This window comes from Sinocyclocheilus rhinocerous, unplaced genomic scaffold (assembly GCF_001515625.1).
Source record: "Sinocyclocheilus rhinocerous isolate Xijiao unplaced genomic scaffold, SAMN03320098_v1.1 scaffold2046, whole genome shotgun sequence".
Classification (NCBI taxonomy): domain Eukaryota; kingdom Metazoa; phylum Chordata; class Actinopteri; order Cypriniformes; family Cyprinidae; genus Sinocyclocheilus; species Sinocyclocheilus rhinocerous.
The window spans coordinates 530,534-548,571 of NW_015639535.1; the positions used below are offsets into that span (position 1 = coordinate 530,534).

Genomic DNA, 18,038 nt, shown 5'->3' on the forward strand with positions numbered 1-18,038 from the left:
ATACTTGTTTAATTAGTGACACTTAGCCTGCATTTTAAAATCTTTATTTGAATGTGGCAATTAACATTTTTATTTTAAAACCTTTATTTGAATATGGCAACATAATATTGCGCTCTACAATATTTCTATTAATACATCTCTGACAGAGACTATCAGCCAATCACTGTGTACATAGTTAGTAAGTATGCTGACATCCATAGCAACAAGGTCAACCCCGCCCTTACTCTTAATTTAAGACTTCTGTCTAGCAGCTTTGTGAATAGGTTTTAAGAGAAAGCTCTTAGCTAATTTTTTTTACTGCTATTTAGGAGAACTCTTAGTGGTAAGATAAAATGTTTTGTGAATATGGGCCCAGATCAGTATCTGTTTCTTTTTCTTTTTTCCTGAAGTGTGTAATTTCTGCACTACAGTCATCAAATGTACTAGCTTTAAATTAACAGAAGTGATTTGATAGCACCATCGAATTGTTTTACAGTTGATTTGTCTGTATACATAAACTTTTTAACGTAAAAAAAAAAAAAAAACTTCAGTATTTGGCTTTTTTTTTTTTTGAGGTCATGCAGTTTCTTGGTTTTGCAATACAAAAGATTACAAACTTGACTTTGTTTGTTTGTTTATTTAATAGAATCATATAGCCAATTGAAAAAGGTGCATATATATATATATATATATATATATATATAGTTTTCTATTTACTGTATTGTTTAGTAATCTTTATTAGTTTAATTTTATTGTATTTAATTTCTTTTGAAAGTGTATTGCTAAATAACAAGGGTATTATTCTACATGAATATGGAGCTTGATTAAATTGATTATTTGTTATGTTTTGTAACTGTTATTAATTTTCATTTTGTTTATTAAATAAATAGCTTTTGTTGCCATTTAGTTAATTTAGAAGTATAATATTCTGCTTGAATATTGAGCTAGATTAACTTTTTATTATGTTTCATTTATTTATTAGGCTAGTTTAGTAACCTTTAGTGTTTTGTGTCATTTAATTTAATTTAATTCATTTGCTGTCTAACATTTCTGGCTTTTTTTTTTCTAGCTAGTGCCTTCATTTTTTAAGTCAAATGGCACATTTTGTAAACAAAAATTCTCATAACGTTATGTATTTCACCACTGTTAAATGTTGAAGACTTTGGCTTACTAACTAGTGTCTGAATACAAGTTTTGGTATTCGGAAAAGAAAGCTTTAATCCACAGAGGACGGATTGTGTTCTGTGTACAAAGAGATCTGGGACACTTCGGGACCGTGCAAACTCTCCAACAGGATTTAAATGAGTGTTTCACACTTTCTACAGGATGTAGGTGTCCATTCACAGATGACTAGGCATTCTGCATTTTCTGCTTCCATCTAACCACCCCATCCCCCTTTCACTCTTTATGCCTCCATTGGAAAAGTTTGTTGGAGGCACCGGACTCAATTCAGTGTGAGAAAAGCTTCTTTAAAACTGCATTAGAAATCACATGTTCTGTCACAGCGCAGATGCACTGGGACATCCAGGGATTCCATTAAAGGTGCGGACTCTTAAAAGCGCAGCTGGGGTCAGGAAAAATGGACTGTCGTGCTGGGTTTGCACCGGGCTGCTTTTACGTCTAATAAAGCGTAAGAATACCACACGGGAGAAGGAAAAAAAACCTTGGCTTAGAAATGCTATTTCTTGGATTCTTGCGTCCGCTAATAGCCTAACATACGCGTTTTTCCAAACTGCATTTGCTTAAAAGGTTTGAGTCTTAAACACTCCAAGGAGTAGCGAACAGTAGAGAATTGAGTTAGTAATGTCAAATGGATGTTTTATATGATTCTGAGAGATTGCTTTTGTAAACGTTTCTGAATAACAACCAACTCTTTGTTACAATGCGAACATTTTACGCCATCCGACTGTCTAACAAGCAAAATGACGAATTAGACGACCTATCCTCAAGCTAATACCAGTGCTGCTGAGTTGTTTTCCTCCCATAAACATTAATTTCGCAGCATGCATATGTCAGTAGATCTGGCAGTGCTGACTAGGAGAATTTCCAAGGTAAACATAAAAATTTAATCTCCCCTACCCGTCCAACCCTTCTTTGTATTCATGCCGAGCATCCGTCTGATCCCGGTAGAAACAATTACGCATAGTGTGTTTGTCAAATGGAGGAAAAACAATGTTTTTTTTTGTTTTTTTTACAGTTCAACACGCAGCCCTGTGTGTGTGCTAACATCCTTTGGCTTTCGCTCTTGTCATGAATTGTTATTAAAAAAAAGTGAACACTGTTCTCGATTCGTTAAATAATTTTATTAATTACATGCATACATGAGTACACTTCATTTCCACTAATTAATAAGCTAAGCTGAGATTAATATTAGCATGATTAACCAATTATGTATGCAGCAATCAGGTCATTGTATTTGATTAGAATAAATTGTTATTCTGATGATTGGCAGTTCAAGCAATTTCAAAATCAAGTTCAAACATTAGAGTTGAAATAGGCAGTTTTTTGTTTCCTTGATTAACCGTTTGTAGACCAATAGAAAAGGTAAAATCACTCTTTGTTAACTTTTCAATTGTTTCTCCTAAACAGAAACTAGATTAAATGGAGAGCAAATGAGTGTTTTAAGTCTCTTGTCCCCCAGATTGTGCTCCCAAGAAAAAGATCTCAACAATGTCTCAAACTATGCTCAGATTTGTCAAACCCAAGAATAGTTTAAGCAACCAAAAGTCAGAGATCTCAATATGAACTCAAGCATTTCTCATCTTGAAAGGTTGATGAAGGTTCCTGTGATCACTTTTTGTCTTCTAGGAGATACGTTGATGCATGACTGAAAACTAATTTCTTTATGTCTTCTGAGCTAAGAAAGAGCAAGATCTGAGCAATATTCCCACCCAGCCCCCTCTGGGGAACTTTATTTCTGAAGACTAAAAAAGTAGGCGATACGAAACAACTCATTATTTGGACTTTGAGTATTCTGCAAGAACTTATTTGGTGTTGAGACCATGACCTTGCTGATGGATGTTGATTCCAATCTTTCCCATGTAGTGTCTTATGTAGTCATGGGTGTATTGTAGAAAAAATTTATGTATCCAACTTAGGATAGGTAAAGGACACTCAATGCCGAGTATGTTGCAGCAACTTTTGTTGCCTGATGGAGCATCACTTTCATAGAACCTTCCTCCTCCTACGTCCTTGCAATGCACAATGCCCTTTGGACTAATGGATCCACATCGTTCTCTGAAAACCTCTCCAGCTATCCATAAATTTCATTTATCAACTGCAGTGGTTTTTAACCTCGACCTCTTCAGCCAAATAAAGACCTAAAGGTCAAAACATTCCAATCGCCGAATAACATTTGTGGATACCCACAGAGTTAGGGCACTTCTGAGTTTGCATAATCGAGTGCTGTGGATCGATTGGCTTCATATGGCATTGTGCATTGCAAATATGTAGAAGAAGCAAGGTTCAGCGAAAGTGGCACTCAGTCATACAACCAAAAGTTACACCAGTAACAAATAGATTTGTAGTTTTGTAGGAGTGGTGAATCAGCTGTTTCAAAGGGGATAGCATATCACAAGGTTGTAGAAGGAAAAACTTTTGGAAAATGACAAACTTTGCTGCAACATTGGCCAGAGTAGGATCCAGTAGTGTTTTCAGAAATCCTGCGTGATTTCAAATTGACACAGCTCCTTCCTCCCGCTCAAAAGAGTTGTACACATTCCTGTCCATCAAATGCTCCATCAGAGCTTTGCCGCATGTGCAAGCGCCCACAAACATCTCAAGAAATGAAGCTGCTGGTTTATGGTCATGCTGTATGGATTCCCATCTCTTGTACCATCAGAGCACCAGGTGCTTGGCAGCCACTAGATCATTTTCACTTCCCTTCCGCTCAAGGAAAAATCTTATCTGGTCTCTTTCTGCTGGTGGACGCAATGTTGCCGATCTCCTCCACACTACCATCACCACAAGTAGAAGCGGAAACCCCTGTCAGTCATTCCCATCATTCATATTTATGAGTTTCAGAAACATCACATGCTCAATTTGCCCACTTTACACGCTTGCAGAGGAAAAGATAGAGAGATAGTCAGCGAAGGAGACTCCCTGTTGAAAAATGCATCATGGGGCGGGTTTTTAAATGGTTTCGTCTGGAGGAAACCTGCTTCGGAGGTTGCCTGTTTATTAGGGATTTTTCCCAAACGAAATATACCATTGAGCCAGCAGAGGATGTTTCATTTTGGCTCAGGTATCTCTGTCTCTCAAAGCCGTTGTTAGAGAGGAGATGGGGCTAGCTACCGGTCTCTATCCTTCCTATGACCTTACCTGGATACTCACTATTTCATGTTTTTCCATCTCTTTATCTCTGCCTTTCTCCCTCTCATCTCCCTGTCTCACCTTTTGCCTGGTCTGGAATACATTTGCAATTCCGTGAGTGAAGCTATTTGATGTCAGGCTCATTCAGAAAGCATTTGAAAGGTTAATTAGCTGAGAAATCGGTGTGGCTTTCTCAAACATTGAAATGAGAGCTGTTGTCAGATTTCTCACTCTCTCTCCTTTCTGCTCGTTCTTTCTCATCATTATCTTGCTCCGCACGTTAACCTGAGGAGTGGATGCTGAAAGTCCCCCTTTTTTTGCTGGATGAATAAAGTTTACCCTGTGTATACCACATACTGCTTTCTTCTGGTCCATTAACTGGTATCTTCTGCCAAGGTTGAGGGTGTTAACAATTACAATTACTAGATTTGAAACATTCACAAGCCACGTTATGCTTGTAGGGGTGAAGGGGAAAATGGGTAAAATGCAAAGGAGAGGACTTGATCTGTTATCCATTGGGAGCTGATTGGTTTATGAAAAGTGGGCATTCTAAACCAGAGTAAACCAGTCATTCACAAACCTTGAATGTCAACTCTGATTGGTTAATCTATTTCCTGCTGTTCTAGATCACTGCAATGGGCCACTGGTTTCTGCTCTTCCTCCCACGTCATTCCAGAGCTCCTCATCTTCCTCCAACAGTCAGTTGCCATATTTTGCCAAGCTCAACAGAAGAGATGGTGAGTAACCCCAGCATAAAATGTGAAAATGTTGAAAAGTACCCAAGTAATTATATCAGATTTCTATAAAATTACTTTAATTAGCAGAATTGTACAGTGATGCTAATAGTAATTTTGATGTAAATGATGACACGGAATAATTATTTTGTTTATTTTTAAGGTATTTCTATTTGAATGTCCAAAAACACTGTAAGACCATAAAAATACATTTTACAGCATCAGTCTAGTTCATGCTGGAGTCCATTCCAGTGCATTCAAAAAATGAATATCTGTCATTTGATATGGCACAGCAGGGATAAATACCCAGTACAACTTGTGATAGAGTATTAGCCATCATTACTCAGCCTTTTAGAATGGATTTGATTGAAATTTAGTTGACCTACAGGTCAAAAGCAGACCAAATAGTGAATTACTGCCTGACAGCGACAGGAACACCCATGTGAAACCGACCTGCTTGGCTCAGTATGGTTGTGTTAGTGGAGCAGCTCCTTGTGCTATGACTAGTGCTGGGTTTGCTGTCTATTTGCTCAGCCTTTTAATAGATACAGTGCCAATGTAAGTTAGATTTACTGAGCTTATTATTGTGAACAGACAGGCTTAAAAGAAGCTCACTTGGCAGGCTTGTCTGAAGTTGAGGCTTGGCTGGCTGCTAAATGCTTCAAATACCTTTTCTGCCTGTAATTAAAAGTTGAGCTTTTGTTAATGAAGGAATATTTCTTAATTAACTACAGTGTTGAGCAGAAGCTAGCCAAAAGTAGCAATGCAATTTCACTACCGTGGCAGTATCCGTTTTCAAAAGAGTTGTTTTATCATTAGCTTGCTAGCTTTTCTTATAAATAGCATTCTAGCTTGACAACACAATGTTTAGTTGCTTTTTAACATTGTGCTGTGCACAAGTGAGCTGGCATAAAGTTAAAACATCCAAGGTTTCTTTCTGTCAAGAAGTTTTGGGGATTCAGAATCATTTTATTGAGTCATTTATTTAGAATATTGGGAATCATGATGTCATTTCCTCATGGCCATATTCATGGTGTGGTCTGATATAATTGTGAATGCATAAAGTCTACTGTAAACACAGCTCTGTCAGTTGATAAGTGTCATCAATAGGTTTTAAATAGTTTGTTTTAGTGAAATACTTCTTTAAGAGTTCACTTCAAATGAACCAAGTCGAATATATTCACAATTCATTACTCTGTTGTGTTCATTGTCAAAAGTCATTGTGCGTGATTATACTTTTTTTGTGTAAATATTTAGTTAAAAGTGCGGTCACAATTACAATTGTTCAGTGAATTCTCGTGGACAAAATCCAGACTTTTCAATCAGAATCTACGCAATCAGAAATTTCACACAATGGCGAAAGATTTCCCTTGCAAATTTCACAACACGTTCAAGTTGGTCATGGGGATTTGCCGCATTAAGCAATGCAAAGTTACTTGGTTTGAAAGTGACTTCTGTGTGAGCAGTGCTTCGTTTCTTTTTTCCCTGCAAAATTTTGCAGAATTTTAAATTTTGCTAATGTGACCACAACTTAAAATTTAAATTAGCTTATAGCCTGGCAAACTCACACAGGGTAAGTTGCATCTTTTTGTTGCTTGTACCTGAACTCAGTTACAATGCACCCCTTCTGTTTTTGTGTTAGGAGGTGGTGGCTGGACTCCAGAACAAACAGACAGGCTACGATGGCTACAGGTGGATCTGCGAGAACGGGTCGAGGTCACAGCTGTGGCGACCCAGGGTCGTTTCGGGAGCCCTGATTGGGTTACGAGTTACATGTTGCTGTACAGTGACACAGGAAGAGCTTGGAAGCAGTTCAGACACGAGGACAACATAGGGGTGAGTTATTCAAGTACTCTTATAAAAATAACCCAGCCTTTTATTATATTTATAAATAGGGCTGCACGATAAATCGCATGCGATTGTTATGCGCATCTTGTCAGTAAAGCCGGTTCTGTGATTAGTAGTAAATCTCCATCACGTGCTTTCGGATGGAGCGACATTTAATACACAGAGCCGTAGCTCACTGACAAGCTACGCAAAATCGCGTTCATAATCGCAGATGAATCGCATTAGATTATGAACGCGATATTGCGTAGCTTGTCAGCAAACTATGGCTCTGTGTATTAAATGCTGCTCCATCTGAAAGCAGGTGATGGAGATTTACTACTAATCACAGACACGGCTTTACTGACGAGATGCGCATGACAATTGCATGCTATTTATCATGCAGCCCTATTTATAATGCATTAGTACTTTAGCCGGTGCAATAAGTACTGTAAAAGCTTTCTTTATAATGTGGATCAGGGGGGCTTTTATGACTGGAATAAAATGCATGCACACCCATAATCATTAAGCATCTGTGTCTTTAACGAAATCATAATAATTTACTAGGATAAATTAATGCATCCTCCCATGCACTGTCAGACACTGTCGCCACACATCGAAAACCAGCCACCCACGAAATGTTCAAATTTTAATTGCCGACTTAAATTTCACTTAATCGCCTAAACTAAAATTAAATACACACTCTATTTTGAGTGACGTGGCTTTATATCCCTTCCAAAACTTATTTCATGGTCTCCTGACCTCACTGGTCACTGGCAGTGCAGCTGAAATCCTTGTCTGCCCAACTTGAATTACGTTTTCTTTTTTGGGTAGTTTTATTTTGACAACTTTGGAATCGATCGGCACGGCCCTTGCGCCACAAGAGACAGTGGTTGCACTGCCTCCACACTTACAGGCAAACAAATGGGCTTCACCCTCCTCTTCTGAATCAATACTAGTCATTTCAAAGCTCCATCATTCCCCGGCGTTCTTATTTAGCCCGGCTCGAAGAGATCTGGGGCGAAACATTACTGAAATATAACCTGCCATCTCCGTCGTCTCTCATTACGAAAGCTTAGATTCCTGCTAATGTATTCATCGGAGCTAAACAAACACAGAGAGCCGTAGGAGGAGGTGGAGGTGGTGTATACATTGTCTGCGGCTAATTCATCTCATTACAACTTTATTTTTATTAAATTTTTTGTTTGTTGATGGTTTAATGTTTGGTTCTTTTATCTTCCACCCAGCGGGAGGAAAAAAAGGTGCTGATTAGTTTGAGAACAGAGTTTAATGGAAGTCTTTGAAGGTGTGAAGCATTTTAATGAGTAGAAGATTAAAAGACGTGGAACATTTTTAAAGAGCGGTAGGTGCCTCCTGGTCGTGCCATTTTTCTGTTAGGCTCTACAGCTCGAGGTAGGACCCCCAGCTATTCTAAACCTGGAGGTTTAGATTAGCAGTGACACTTTGAGTGCAGCTTTAAAAAACTAACGCTGCCAGCGGCGCCCCGCTAACTTTTTGTGTTAGTTTTTTAAACCTTAGGTAAATGCAGCTTGGCAAAAGTTCAGCTCTATGTATAGATAATCAACTCTCTGACTTTGGAAGAGTGTCTTTGAGGTAAACCTATATGCTAATTGAGACTAAGTTGGCTAAAGTACCTGCAGAAAGCTAACCGTACTTTCCCAGTAACTTCAATATCAGTTTTTTTACTTCTATAAGTGATCTTCATTAGCAAATATCAGGGCAGTCAATGAAGAAATAGAATGAGGAAGCACATGATAACTAGCCAAACATTAACACAGGAGTGCCAACAATGTACAAAGCTAACAATTGCAATTTAGACACTAAATACATTTGAAAATGTCTCAAAGTTTACAAAAACTTAACTCACAAGATGTTAATAGATGTAGGAAAGCAAGTAACACATTAGCATTAAGGTGTGGTCACATTAGCAATAATTTGACTTGACCCTCATGCAAAATTTCTCATCACATAAATTCCCTGTTGAAATTAATGTTTTTTTTTTGCCCATGGAAATTCACCAAATGGCGGTAAATATGGCTGCACCTCTATAAAGGCCTTTCATCCAGCAGGAAAACCTTGTTTGATGTTATATTGATTCATTAACACATGAAGTGCACATACTAAGGCCAGATCTTGGACAAGTTACTGTTGGGCAAACTAACAATTTTTATTTCTTTCTGTAGACTTTCCCTGGAAATACAAATTCAGAAGGGACTGTTCACCACAAGCTCTCACACTCCATAAGAACACGATTTCTGCGGTTCTTGCCGGTGGACTGGAGTCCCGGGGGATGGATGGGGCTCAGAGTGGAGGTCTATGGCTGTGCATACAGTGAGTACTGAATGTACATTTGGTATGTAATTGGTACTTTATGTACTCAGAATTAAAGCTGGGATGAAGTGGAAATTCATTCCATCTATTTTCTGAATGGATCTTACTGATTTTATTGTGAACGATTCATCCGCGCTCATGTTAATTTTTGTTTGTTTATTTATTTATTTAAAATCACCTATAAAGCTTGCATTCAGTCCCTGTCATTTCACTCGGATGTATGTCACAATATAGAATACATTGCAACTCTAACATTCTGTTGACAACAAGACAAATATTCAGTGCGCAAATTTAGTGCAATAAGCATTTTAATTTGAATTCAAGACTGTGTAATGACTTTGATTACTTAGCAAACCTTGTGAATGCTGATATCAGTGTCTGTTCATATTAAGAAATCCCTACAACTGTTAATGCATTGGTTCAAACTGACATGAGCATTTGCATGTTGTCAATGTAAGGGAGGCAGTGCTTCCTCAAAATATTGGATGAGAAAAAAATTACATTAAGAAGTATGTACATCACTTATTTTTCTAAAGAAACACTGTCCAACAGCGACACCAGCAGGTAAAGTTACAGCGGGAGTCTATATCGCTCGCCTCCCCTGAGCCCATTGAGTTTTATCAGACCTCCTAAAGTGTGTGGTGAGTTCGGTGGGGGGTAATTATGAATGAATGGGGGAAAGTCATGTGAGAGGAGGCATGCCTTTATCGCGATATGATTGGCTATGACTGGTTATGTTTAGATGTGTTTGGTTCATGTGATAAATCTCACCTGTTGTGTTCATGCATGTTCTGCGTTCGTGAATCAATCTGAATGAACAATATAATGGCGTTAAAACATGATCTTTGGGGCTTTTTAGTGAGCAATCAGCTTATTCATTTAATGGTACATCTCTGTAGGTTTATTTAGTTAATGGTGCATCATAAGTTTATTATTAAAAAGAACAGCTGAACATCAGTTAAAAAATAAAATATATAATTGTTTAAATAAAATATATTGTTTAAATTGTTACTGTCTTGAGTTACTATTTTGGAATAAATGTAACATTTTGTAAATTTGGCTAAGCAATAGTAAAAAGCAGTTTCAGAATTTGTAACCGGCTGTCTTTGTACTCTTGTATTTAGTGTTTTTTGATAGACGCAGCAAACTTAAAAATATGAACTGCTGTTTGAAAACATGTAAATACTGTTTATAGGGTATTTCTGCTTTAAAAGCACCACCTACTGTCAGAGAGTGAATTTGCGTTTTTGTACAACCTATCTGCCATTTCTTTCATATTTGTTTGTATTTCGTTGTAAATCGCATGTGAAAATCAGACTGAATTGTTTTGCTAGTGTGAACAGGCCTTTATGCTGCCACAGAGAATTGTGGGAAATTTAGTTTTATTTAAATTTTAGCTTTGTTGTACAAGCCAACCAGCTAAATCAGTGCAGCAATATATTTCCACATATTTCCAGTGCAGAAAGGTTTTCTTCAAATCTTTTGGAGTTGGGAGAACATTAAATGAAACAATTATGTGCATCTTGCACATACAATCGTACTGATATGGCTTGAAGGAAGAAAGCTGTGGTTTCAAAAGTTCAGCTAGTCTGGCTAGTTCACTGTAATGCTGTTTTACTGCAGTCGGGTTGAGTTGGTTTGGACCTGGGTATCAAAGTGCAGAGTAACAATCAATCGGTTACCTCAAGGGTAGCCAGCGCCACACGCCTTGCGCTTGAAATATTTATAACACAGTCTTGCTAGTGCTCGTTTTCTTTCTTTTTTCCTTCCCCTACTCCCTCCTTGTTCCTTTCTCCCAGTCTGTCCTCAGGTGCTTTGTATTTGCAGTCTGTGCCCTAGCAAGACCGATTGTCAATTCAAAGCTTGACTCGGCGACCTATCACCGCCATATTTATTCTCTAAACGTTAATTTCGTGAGATAGGGCGGAATGTGACACCGATGGGGGTGACTCGGTTTACCGTGTTGATCAAACATGATAAGTGGGTGCTGACCACATGGTATTTCAGTAATAGGGTTTGATAACGGAGACGCTAGTGCTTTCTCAAAGTCAGACTGCTGGCAGGTTAGCATCAGCATTAGCACGGCTTGCATTCCAAAAGAGCCATGAATGAATCAAGGAGTGAATTAGTGCTCGGTAATTATGTTTATAATTAGCCCTGCGCTAGTATGCGCCAAACATACAATGGCTTCACACAGCGGCGCTCAATGTTACCACAAAGGACATATGAACATGTCTGCTAACCGAACTCCAGGGAATAAAATACAGAGGACATGTAAGGGGAAAACAGAAAAGGTGGCGTCAAACGGGGGGTAAAGTGATTTCAAACATGTATGAGTCTTAAAAAAGAGAGAGACAGAAAGTAAACGCACACATTCAGTATAGGGCATGGTCTCCTTCTACGTATTTCATATTTGTCTTCTGTGGGATAAACCGGACGTCCTCGGTGGTGCGTTGGCCTTATTCATGCACTGCTGAAATGCTCCTGAAGTCAATTAGTTTTAAATCTGTCAAGCGCCTCTGCTGCTAACTGCAATTTAAGGCCGAGGCTTCATGGTATAAACTGTTTGTGTGTGTATGACTGAAATGGGTAGTGTGTAGTAAGAGCATAAGTGTGTGTGTTTGTCCCTGTACAGTCATTAATTCACATTGGAGCACCGCTGTGTTGATGCTACCAAGAGACCCACAGATAAAGTGAGGTCTAATTCTGAGTTTGCGGACTACTTTGTGTGTCTCTTAAGCAATAAGAAGACCCATACAGAATATACACATTTTTCACCCACATTTTCTGTTCTGAGTGATTGAGAAAATTATTGGAAACAAAAAGATTTAAAATATGGCACGCGTTTATTTTCTTTTCAGTCTGATACCATGGGTTGTCAAGATCAGCATTGCTGATTTCATTATTATTATTATTATTATTATTATTATTATTATTGCAGTGTATATCATTTTGATCCTTTGACATATTTAAAGGCCATCATCAGTAACATTAATTAAACATAAAAAAGACATCAATGAAATACCAAGCATATTTCAAATACATTTTAAGTCAGTGTTGAATGTCAATCCCAAACAATTATTTTCCATATTTCTGAATAATCCATCTGAGATTGATTGAAACCATTGTTATATTAATATTATTTATGTATAATTATAGTCTTTATTAATATTTTGAATGAACATTTATTTATAGTTTATTATTTATAGTTGTTTTTTTATTATTTTATGTGCTTTTGTCATTTTGATTAGTTTTTTAAATAGTATTTAGGTTTAACTTATTTTTATTTCTGCTTTAGTTTGTAATTATTTAGTGATTTTAGTGTTTCAACTAAAACTTTTTTTCAGTTAGCTGCCAAGACAGCATTTCTAATTTTCGTTTTTACTTTGTAATTTCATCAAATATTTATATTTTATTCCAGCATTATTTCAGTTAACGAAATTGAAATACGTAAGAAATATGTGAGAAATGAGAAATATCAGCGTTGAATGAGTATGCTATCAATTAAGTCTTTATTCTCATCTCTGTGGACCCAGATTTCATGCTGGCAGTAAGATATACAGAGAATATAAGTTTATTTTGCCATCTACAATCCTAAATAATAAATTATTCAATCATGACGTGAATCAACCATGTGTTGTGTTTAGCAAGCCGTCTGGCTGAGTTCAGATGCAGTCGCAAGTTTGAACTTCATTGTTTTTGTTCTTTGCCCTCAGGAAGGATTATGCAATATGCATTAGTTTTTTTCCCCCTTTAAACCTGGCAGTATTTTCAACTTCTCTTCTTTCTATCCTCTCAGTTCTCAAGGTCATCGTTTATATAACTTCTATGGTTATTTGGTGATGATTGTTGTGCCTCTTTGATTGAAAGACTTTGAGATAAAGCTATATTTCCTTATCATTTCATCTTGACACGCATTGCGCCTCCATCAAGATGTCAACTCGTGCAAAAAACGAAAACCAAACACATTCTCGTCTGATCTCCCCACTTTATGTAACTCAGCCTCATTGCGCTGGCTGATGTTCCTGGACCCTCTGTGTTAGTTCTATATTCAGCAGACGGCTCCGAGCTTTTTGTGAGGCTTTGCTTGTCACGGCTAGTTAGCTTCAGTCTCTCGCACTCCGGCATCCGGTGAGGAGAGAGATGGAGAAAGAGAGCAAAAATGTAATGTCTGAACTCTGAGCCCGGGTCAAAATCCACATTTCTGCCTTTTACTGCCCAGGGTAGAATTTGTTCTGAAGGGTTGCTTCAAGACAGGCTTCATATTTCTTTAAATTCTGGCCAAAATTTTTAAGAAGGTAAAAAGATCAAATAAACTAACCCTAACTCTTAAGACTCTTATTACTTATCATTCTGGTTCTTCTTATCTTCTTTTGTATTTTGATAGTGTTTTACTAGAGCTCAAGGGCTATTTTACTTAAACTTTTCGTTGTTATTGTTGTTATAGTTGTGTTGTCATTGTGCTGTTTTGGTGTTTTGCTTGCCGTTGTTTTTATTTTTGCTGCTTTGATTCACTTTGCTGTGTGTTTTTGTTGTTTGCTTTTCATTGTTTTGTTTTTTTTTGCTATTGTTTTTGTTTTGCTTTTCTTTTATTGCTTTGCTTTTGTTATTGTGTTATTTTAGTTTTGTTGTGCTTTGTTTTATTTTTTTTATTTCTATTTATTTTTTGCGCTTTGTACATTGTTTTAGTTTTGCTTTTTTGTTTTTATTTGTTTTGTGTTTATAAAAGAATGTGAACGCAAACACTGTTTAGATAAACATTTACTGATAAATTGTACAAAATATTTTCTTTTTTTTAAAGAAACTAAATAAGGTTTATGTTGCTTAGTATTTATGATGGATTATTTTTTCCCTTCCATTTCTCAGAGTCGGATGTTGCAGACTTCAACGGCAGGAGCTCTTTGCTGTACCGGTTTAATCAGAAGTCCACCAGCACTGTGAAAGACGTCATCTCTCTACGGTTTAAGAGCCAGCGTGCGGATGGGGTCCTTGTGCACGGAGAGGGACAAAGAGGTGATTACATCACCCTAGAGTTGCATAAGGGCCGACTGGCCCTGCATATCAATCTGGGTGAGTGAGAGCTCTCTATAGCCTTTTAAACTCAAAACGAAGGCCTGAAATGTACTCTACGCAAGCTTGTGGCCACAAATGCTTTGAAAAAGCTTGATTTCATACATTTTCATGTTCAGAATTGTGGCAGGTATTTGTAATGCATTTTCAGAATTGCTACAGGGGGCGCTGATGCAGACATTTAAATTTTTTTTCTTTCAGGTCAACTATTGTGCAAATTACATTTTTTTTAAAACTTGGAAATATTTTATTTTAATTATTTTATTGCTTTTTATGGTAATATGATCTTTAGGAGCACATCTCAATTGTGCGAATAATTTTGCTTTCGTGTGTCCAGGGACTATATCTGTGTTTTCATTCATTAAAGATAGTATGCAAATTGCACAAAATAACATTTCAGTACACTAGCATCCAAATTATCCTCAGATCTAATATATGTGGATTAAAAGCCACAAACCACCCATTTTGGAGAGATTCAAAGCAATGTGTTTAGGTTATTCCACATCTTTGGGTTTTGTAGAGCTCTTCTATCACTGCAGCAAGAGGAAGCGTTCACAGGCACAATTGTGGCATCTTACCGTAATCATATGAGAGGCAGTTGTGAAACAAAGATTTGATTAAGAGGCCAAATCTGCGGCGTAATCACATATAAGTGTATCGAGTTGTCACAAAGAGCGATCTAATGTAGAGTCCCAGCGCTTTCCGAGCCTCGTGTTCAATTAACACCAGCAATCAGATGGAATAAGCTGCACGTTACGCTAAGAGCGGCGTCAAGCCCTGATTGCTAAGTATACCGAACCGAGATGATGTTGATGCTGTTTATCAGGACAATGTTTTTCTTTTACATTTGCATTCATCTTGCATCTGAAAGCCACAAAAAGCTCTCAAAGCTAATTTCAGATGCCGTATATTGTCTCCTTCATGGGTAAATCTCACTATAATGTGTCTGTTTTATATTTCGCTCCAAAATCAGAAAAGGATTTAATTACTTAAAGAAAATGAAGCATATTATTAAGTTTTTTTTCTCAAATTCACTGCCACCATTAATTTGGTGTTTCTCCTTTATTAAAAAATGTACTTAATTGATATGCAATTAATGTGACAATTCAACGAATATTAATGGTGCTAAAAATAAGCTTACTTTTCTTTATGCAAAATATAATTTCATACTTCTTTCTTTTGATTTTGTGGTGAAATGTGAGCTGAACATGTTCCTGACACGCTTTTCTCACTTTGTCTAGATAGGCTGTTCTTTCTGTTCTTTTATCATCAATACAGCAGCTTTCTTTCCAGGAAGTTCAGAAGGATCAAACAGAGGAGACCGCACAAGGCACACCTTTCCTAAGCTATTTATGGCTCGTTTTGAGAATATGTGCTGAAAAAGAGACCGTTTGATAATTTTCTTTCTAAGGTCGCCCATTATAAAGATGCTGTAAAATTAGCAACTGATAAAATCTTTGCTTCTGAGAACATTTTAATTTGGTTTCATTTAGTAGCATGATGTAAATGGTATTTATGTGCGCCTGTGTAAGTGTTGGTATTGTTAAATAAGATTAAAACTAAAACTATTAAAAATGTATCTAATTAAAATAAAAATAAGATCTAAATATTATATGAAAAGCTAAAATAATAGAAAAAAAAAACTGATGAAAACTGAAAAAAAAAAAATGCAAGTTGGAGTGCTAAAATTAGTAAAACTGAAAATAATATACCTAAATAGAAATAGAAAAATAAAAAAACTAAAAATTATAAAAGCACAAAATTAAAGTACTAAAACTTAAAATATAAAAGTAAAAATATAATAAATACTGAAAATATAAAATAAAAGCTAACTCAAAATACTAATAAATACTATAATAGTATATAAAATACTAAAATAAGACCGTTGCACAGTATGTTGTTAGTAAATTTCTCAAAATAAAAAAATGGATATACTAAGGAAGAACATAAACGATGACACTAAAATATAATTCAGTACTTTTATATTATAAAAATGTCTTTTTTTCTCTCAAGACGATGCTAAGACGCACCCTAGCAGCGGCCATGTTTCTGTGTTTCTGGGAAGTCTTCTGGACGACCAGCACTGGCACTCCGTCCTGATTGAGCGATTTAACAAACAGATCAACTTCACCGTGGGCAGACTAACCAAACACGTGAGGACGGGTGGACTGGATGATTCGCTGGAAGTTGATTATGAGGTGAGAATGATTTGGGTTACTTTATTTTGTTTTATTCATTACATTGTTGCTCAGTATATTAGCAGATCCATATAAAGATCCTTAACAGTACTTTTAGTGAAGACCCCAAGTTTCATGGCTTGTTATGTTTGAGCTCACCTCATATTTAGCAGATCTTAGACTGCATCTTTAAATTTACAGTCTTTTTCAGAAAAACAGATTTAAACGTTTGATGAGTCATCCTGGACTGCAGTTTTTCTCCAATGAAATCCTTGTTAGGGGGGGCAACAATTTAAAGCAGTATCACACTTATTGTTTTTATGCTTAAACACTTCTTCATCTTTGACCCATGTACTTATTATGTATTACTTTAAAGGATCTTAAATACATATATCTATTTATTATTAATTCATAATTTGATACAATTGACAATTCTGTAAGTTCTGTTCTTCTTTTGATCTCCTTTTCACTTAATTGTGTTTACATTGTCTATTTATGTTGTTTATATTGTTTATATGTTGTGGTTTGAAGTGCATGTAAAATGTAAAATATAATAATAAATTATTATGTATTATTAATCAAGTACACAAACATTGTTTAAGCCAAACTTTGAAGTGCATTGAAGTGAATTACTATTTGTAATAATTTTATTTATGTTTTATATATAAAGAAGTGCAGCAAATTGTTTATGTTGCACTTTGAAGAGAAATCCATTAAATACACTATGCAAGTATCAATAATAATAATAATAGTAATAATAATAATAATAATAATAATAATGATAAATAAATTTATATTGTTTATTATGTTGCATTTCAAAGAGAATTTTATGAAATATGCTTTATAAGTAGTAGTGGTAATAATAATAATAATAATAATATATTTCAATATTAATATTAGCTACATTTGAATTTTATTTTATTTTATTTTGCCTCAAAAACAGTGCATAAAATGCTGCAAACTGGACCAAGTCTACCTGTAACATGTTGGTTTAAAGAGTGGAAACATGGTGACCTTAATCATGTAATTTTGATAAGTTAAGAGCATAACACCTCATGCGCCAAATCACTTGACTAATGATTGGACACATTTCCCGCTATATTGTAAAACCTCTCCATCGCTGTTGTTTTTCCCATTCATTTCACAAAGCTCAGCTTTGGAGGAATCCCTCTTCCCGGAAAACCAGGCACGTTCCTGCGGAAAAACTTCCATGGATGTATGGAGAACCTCTACTACAACGGAGTCAACATCATCGATTTAGCCAAACGACGCAAACCTCAGATCTACAGTGTGGTGAGGACGTTTATCTTGTACATTTATTATTGATCATTTAAAGGGGTCATATGATGTTGCTAAAAAGAACATTATTTTGTGTATTTGGTGTAATGAAATGTGTTTATGCGGTTTAAGGTTCAAAAAACACATTTTCCACATACTGTACATTATTGTTGCTCCTCTATGCCCTGCCTTTTTGAAACGCGTCGATTTTTACAAAGCTAATCGTTCTGAAAAGCGAGGTGTGCTGTGATAGGCCAGCTATCCAGTGCGTTGTGATTGGCCGAATACCTCAAGCGTGAGACGGAAATGTTAC

At 36.3% G+C, this 18,038-nt stretch overlaps 1 protein-coding gene across 1 annotated transcript in view; it reads left to right on the forward strand.

Moving 5' to 3' along the window:
- The window catches only part of LOC107751476 (contactin-associated protein-like 5), a gene marked incomplete at its 5' end in the record, with an annotated part of 64,974 nt that overhangs the window by 11,261 nt on the left and 35,675 nt on the right, over positions 1–18,038 (forward strand). Inside the window, 6 exons of the mRNA XM_016567217.1 lie at positions 4,917–5,027; positions 6,667–6,860; positions 9,053–9,200; positions 14,067–14,270; positions 16,284–16,468; positions 17,597–17,740. Of these exons, the coding sequence (XP_016422703.1) occupies positions 4,917–5,027; positions 6,667–6,860; positions 9,053–9,200; positions 14,067–14,270; positions 16,284–16,468; positions 17,597–17,740 (986 nt within the window). The remainder of the gene's footprint in view (positions 1–4,916; positions 5,028–6,666; positions 6,861–9,052; positions 9,201–14,066; positions 14,271–16,283; positions 16,469–17,596; positions 17,741–18,038) is intronic.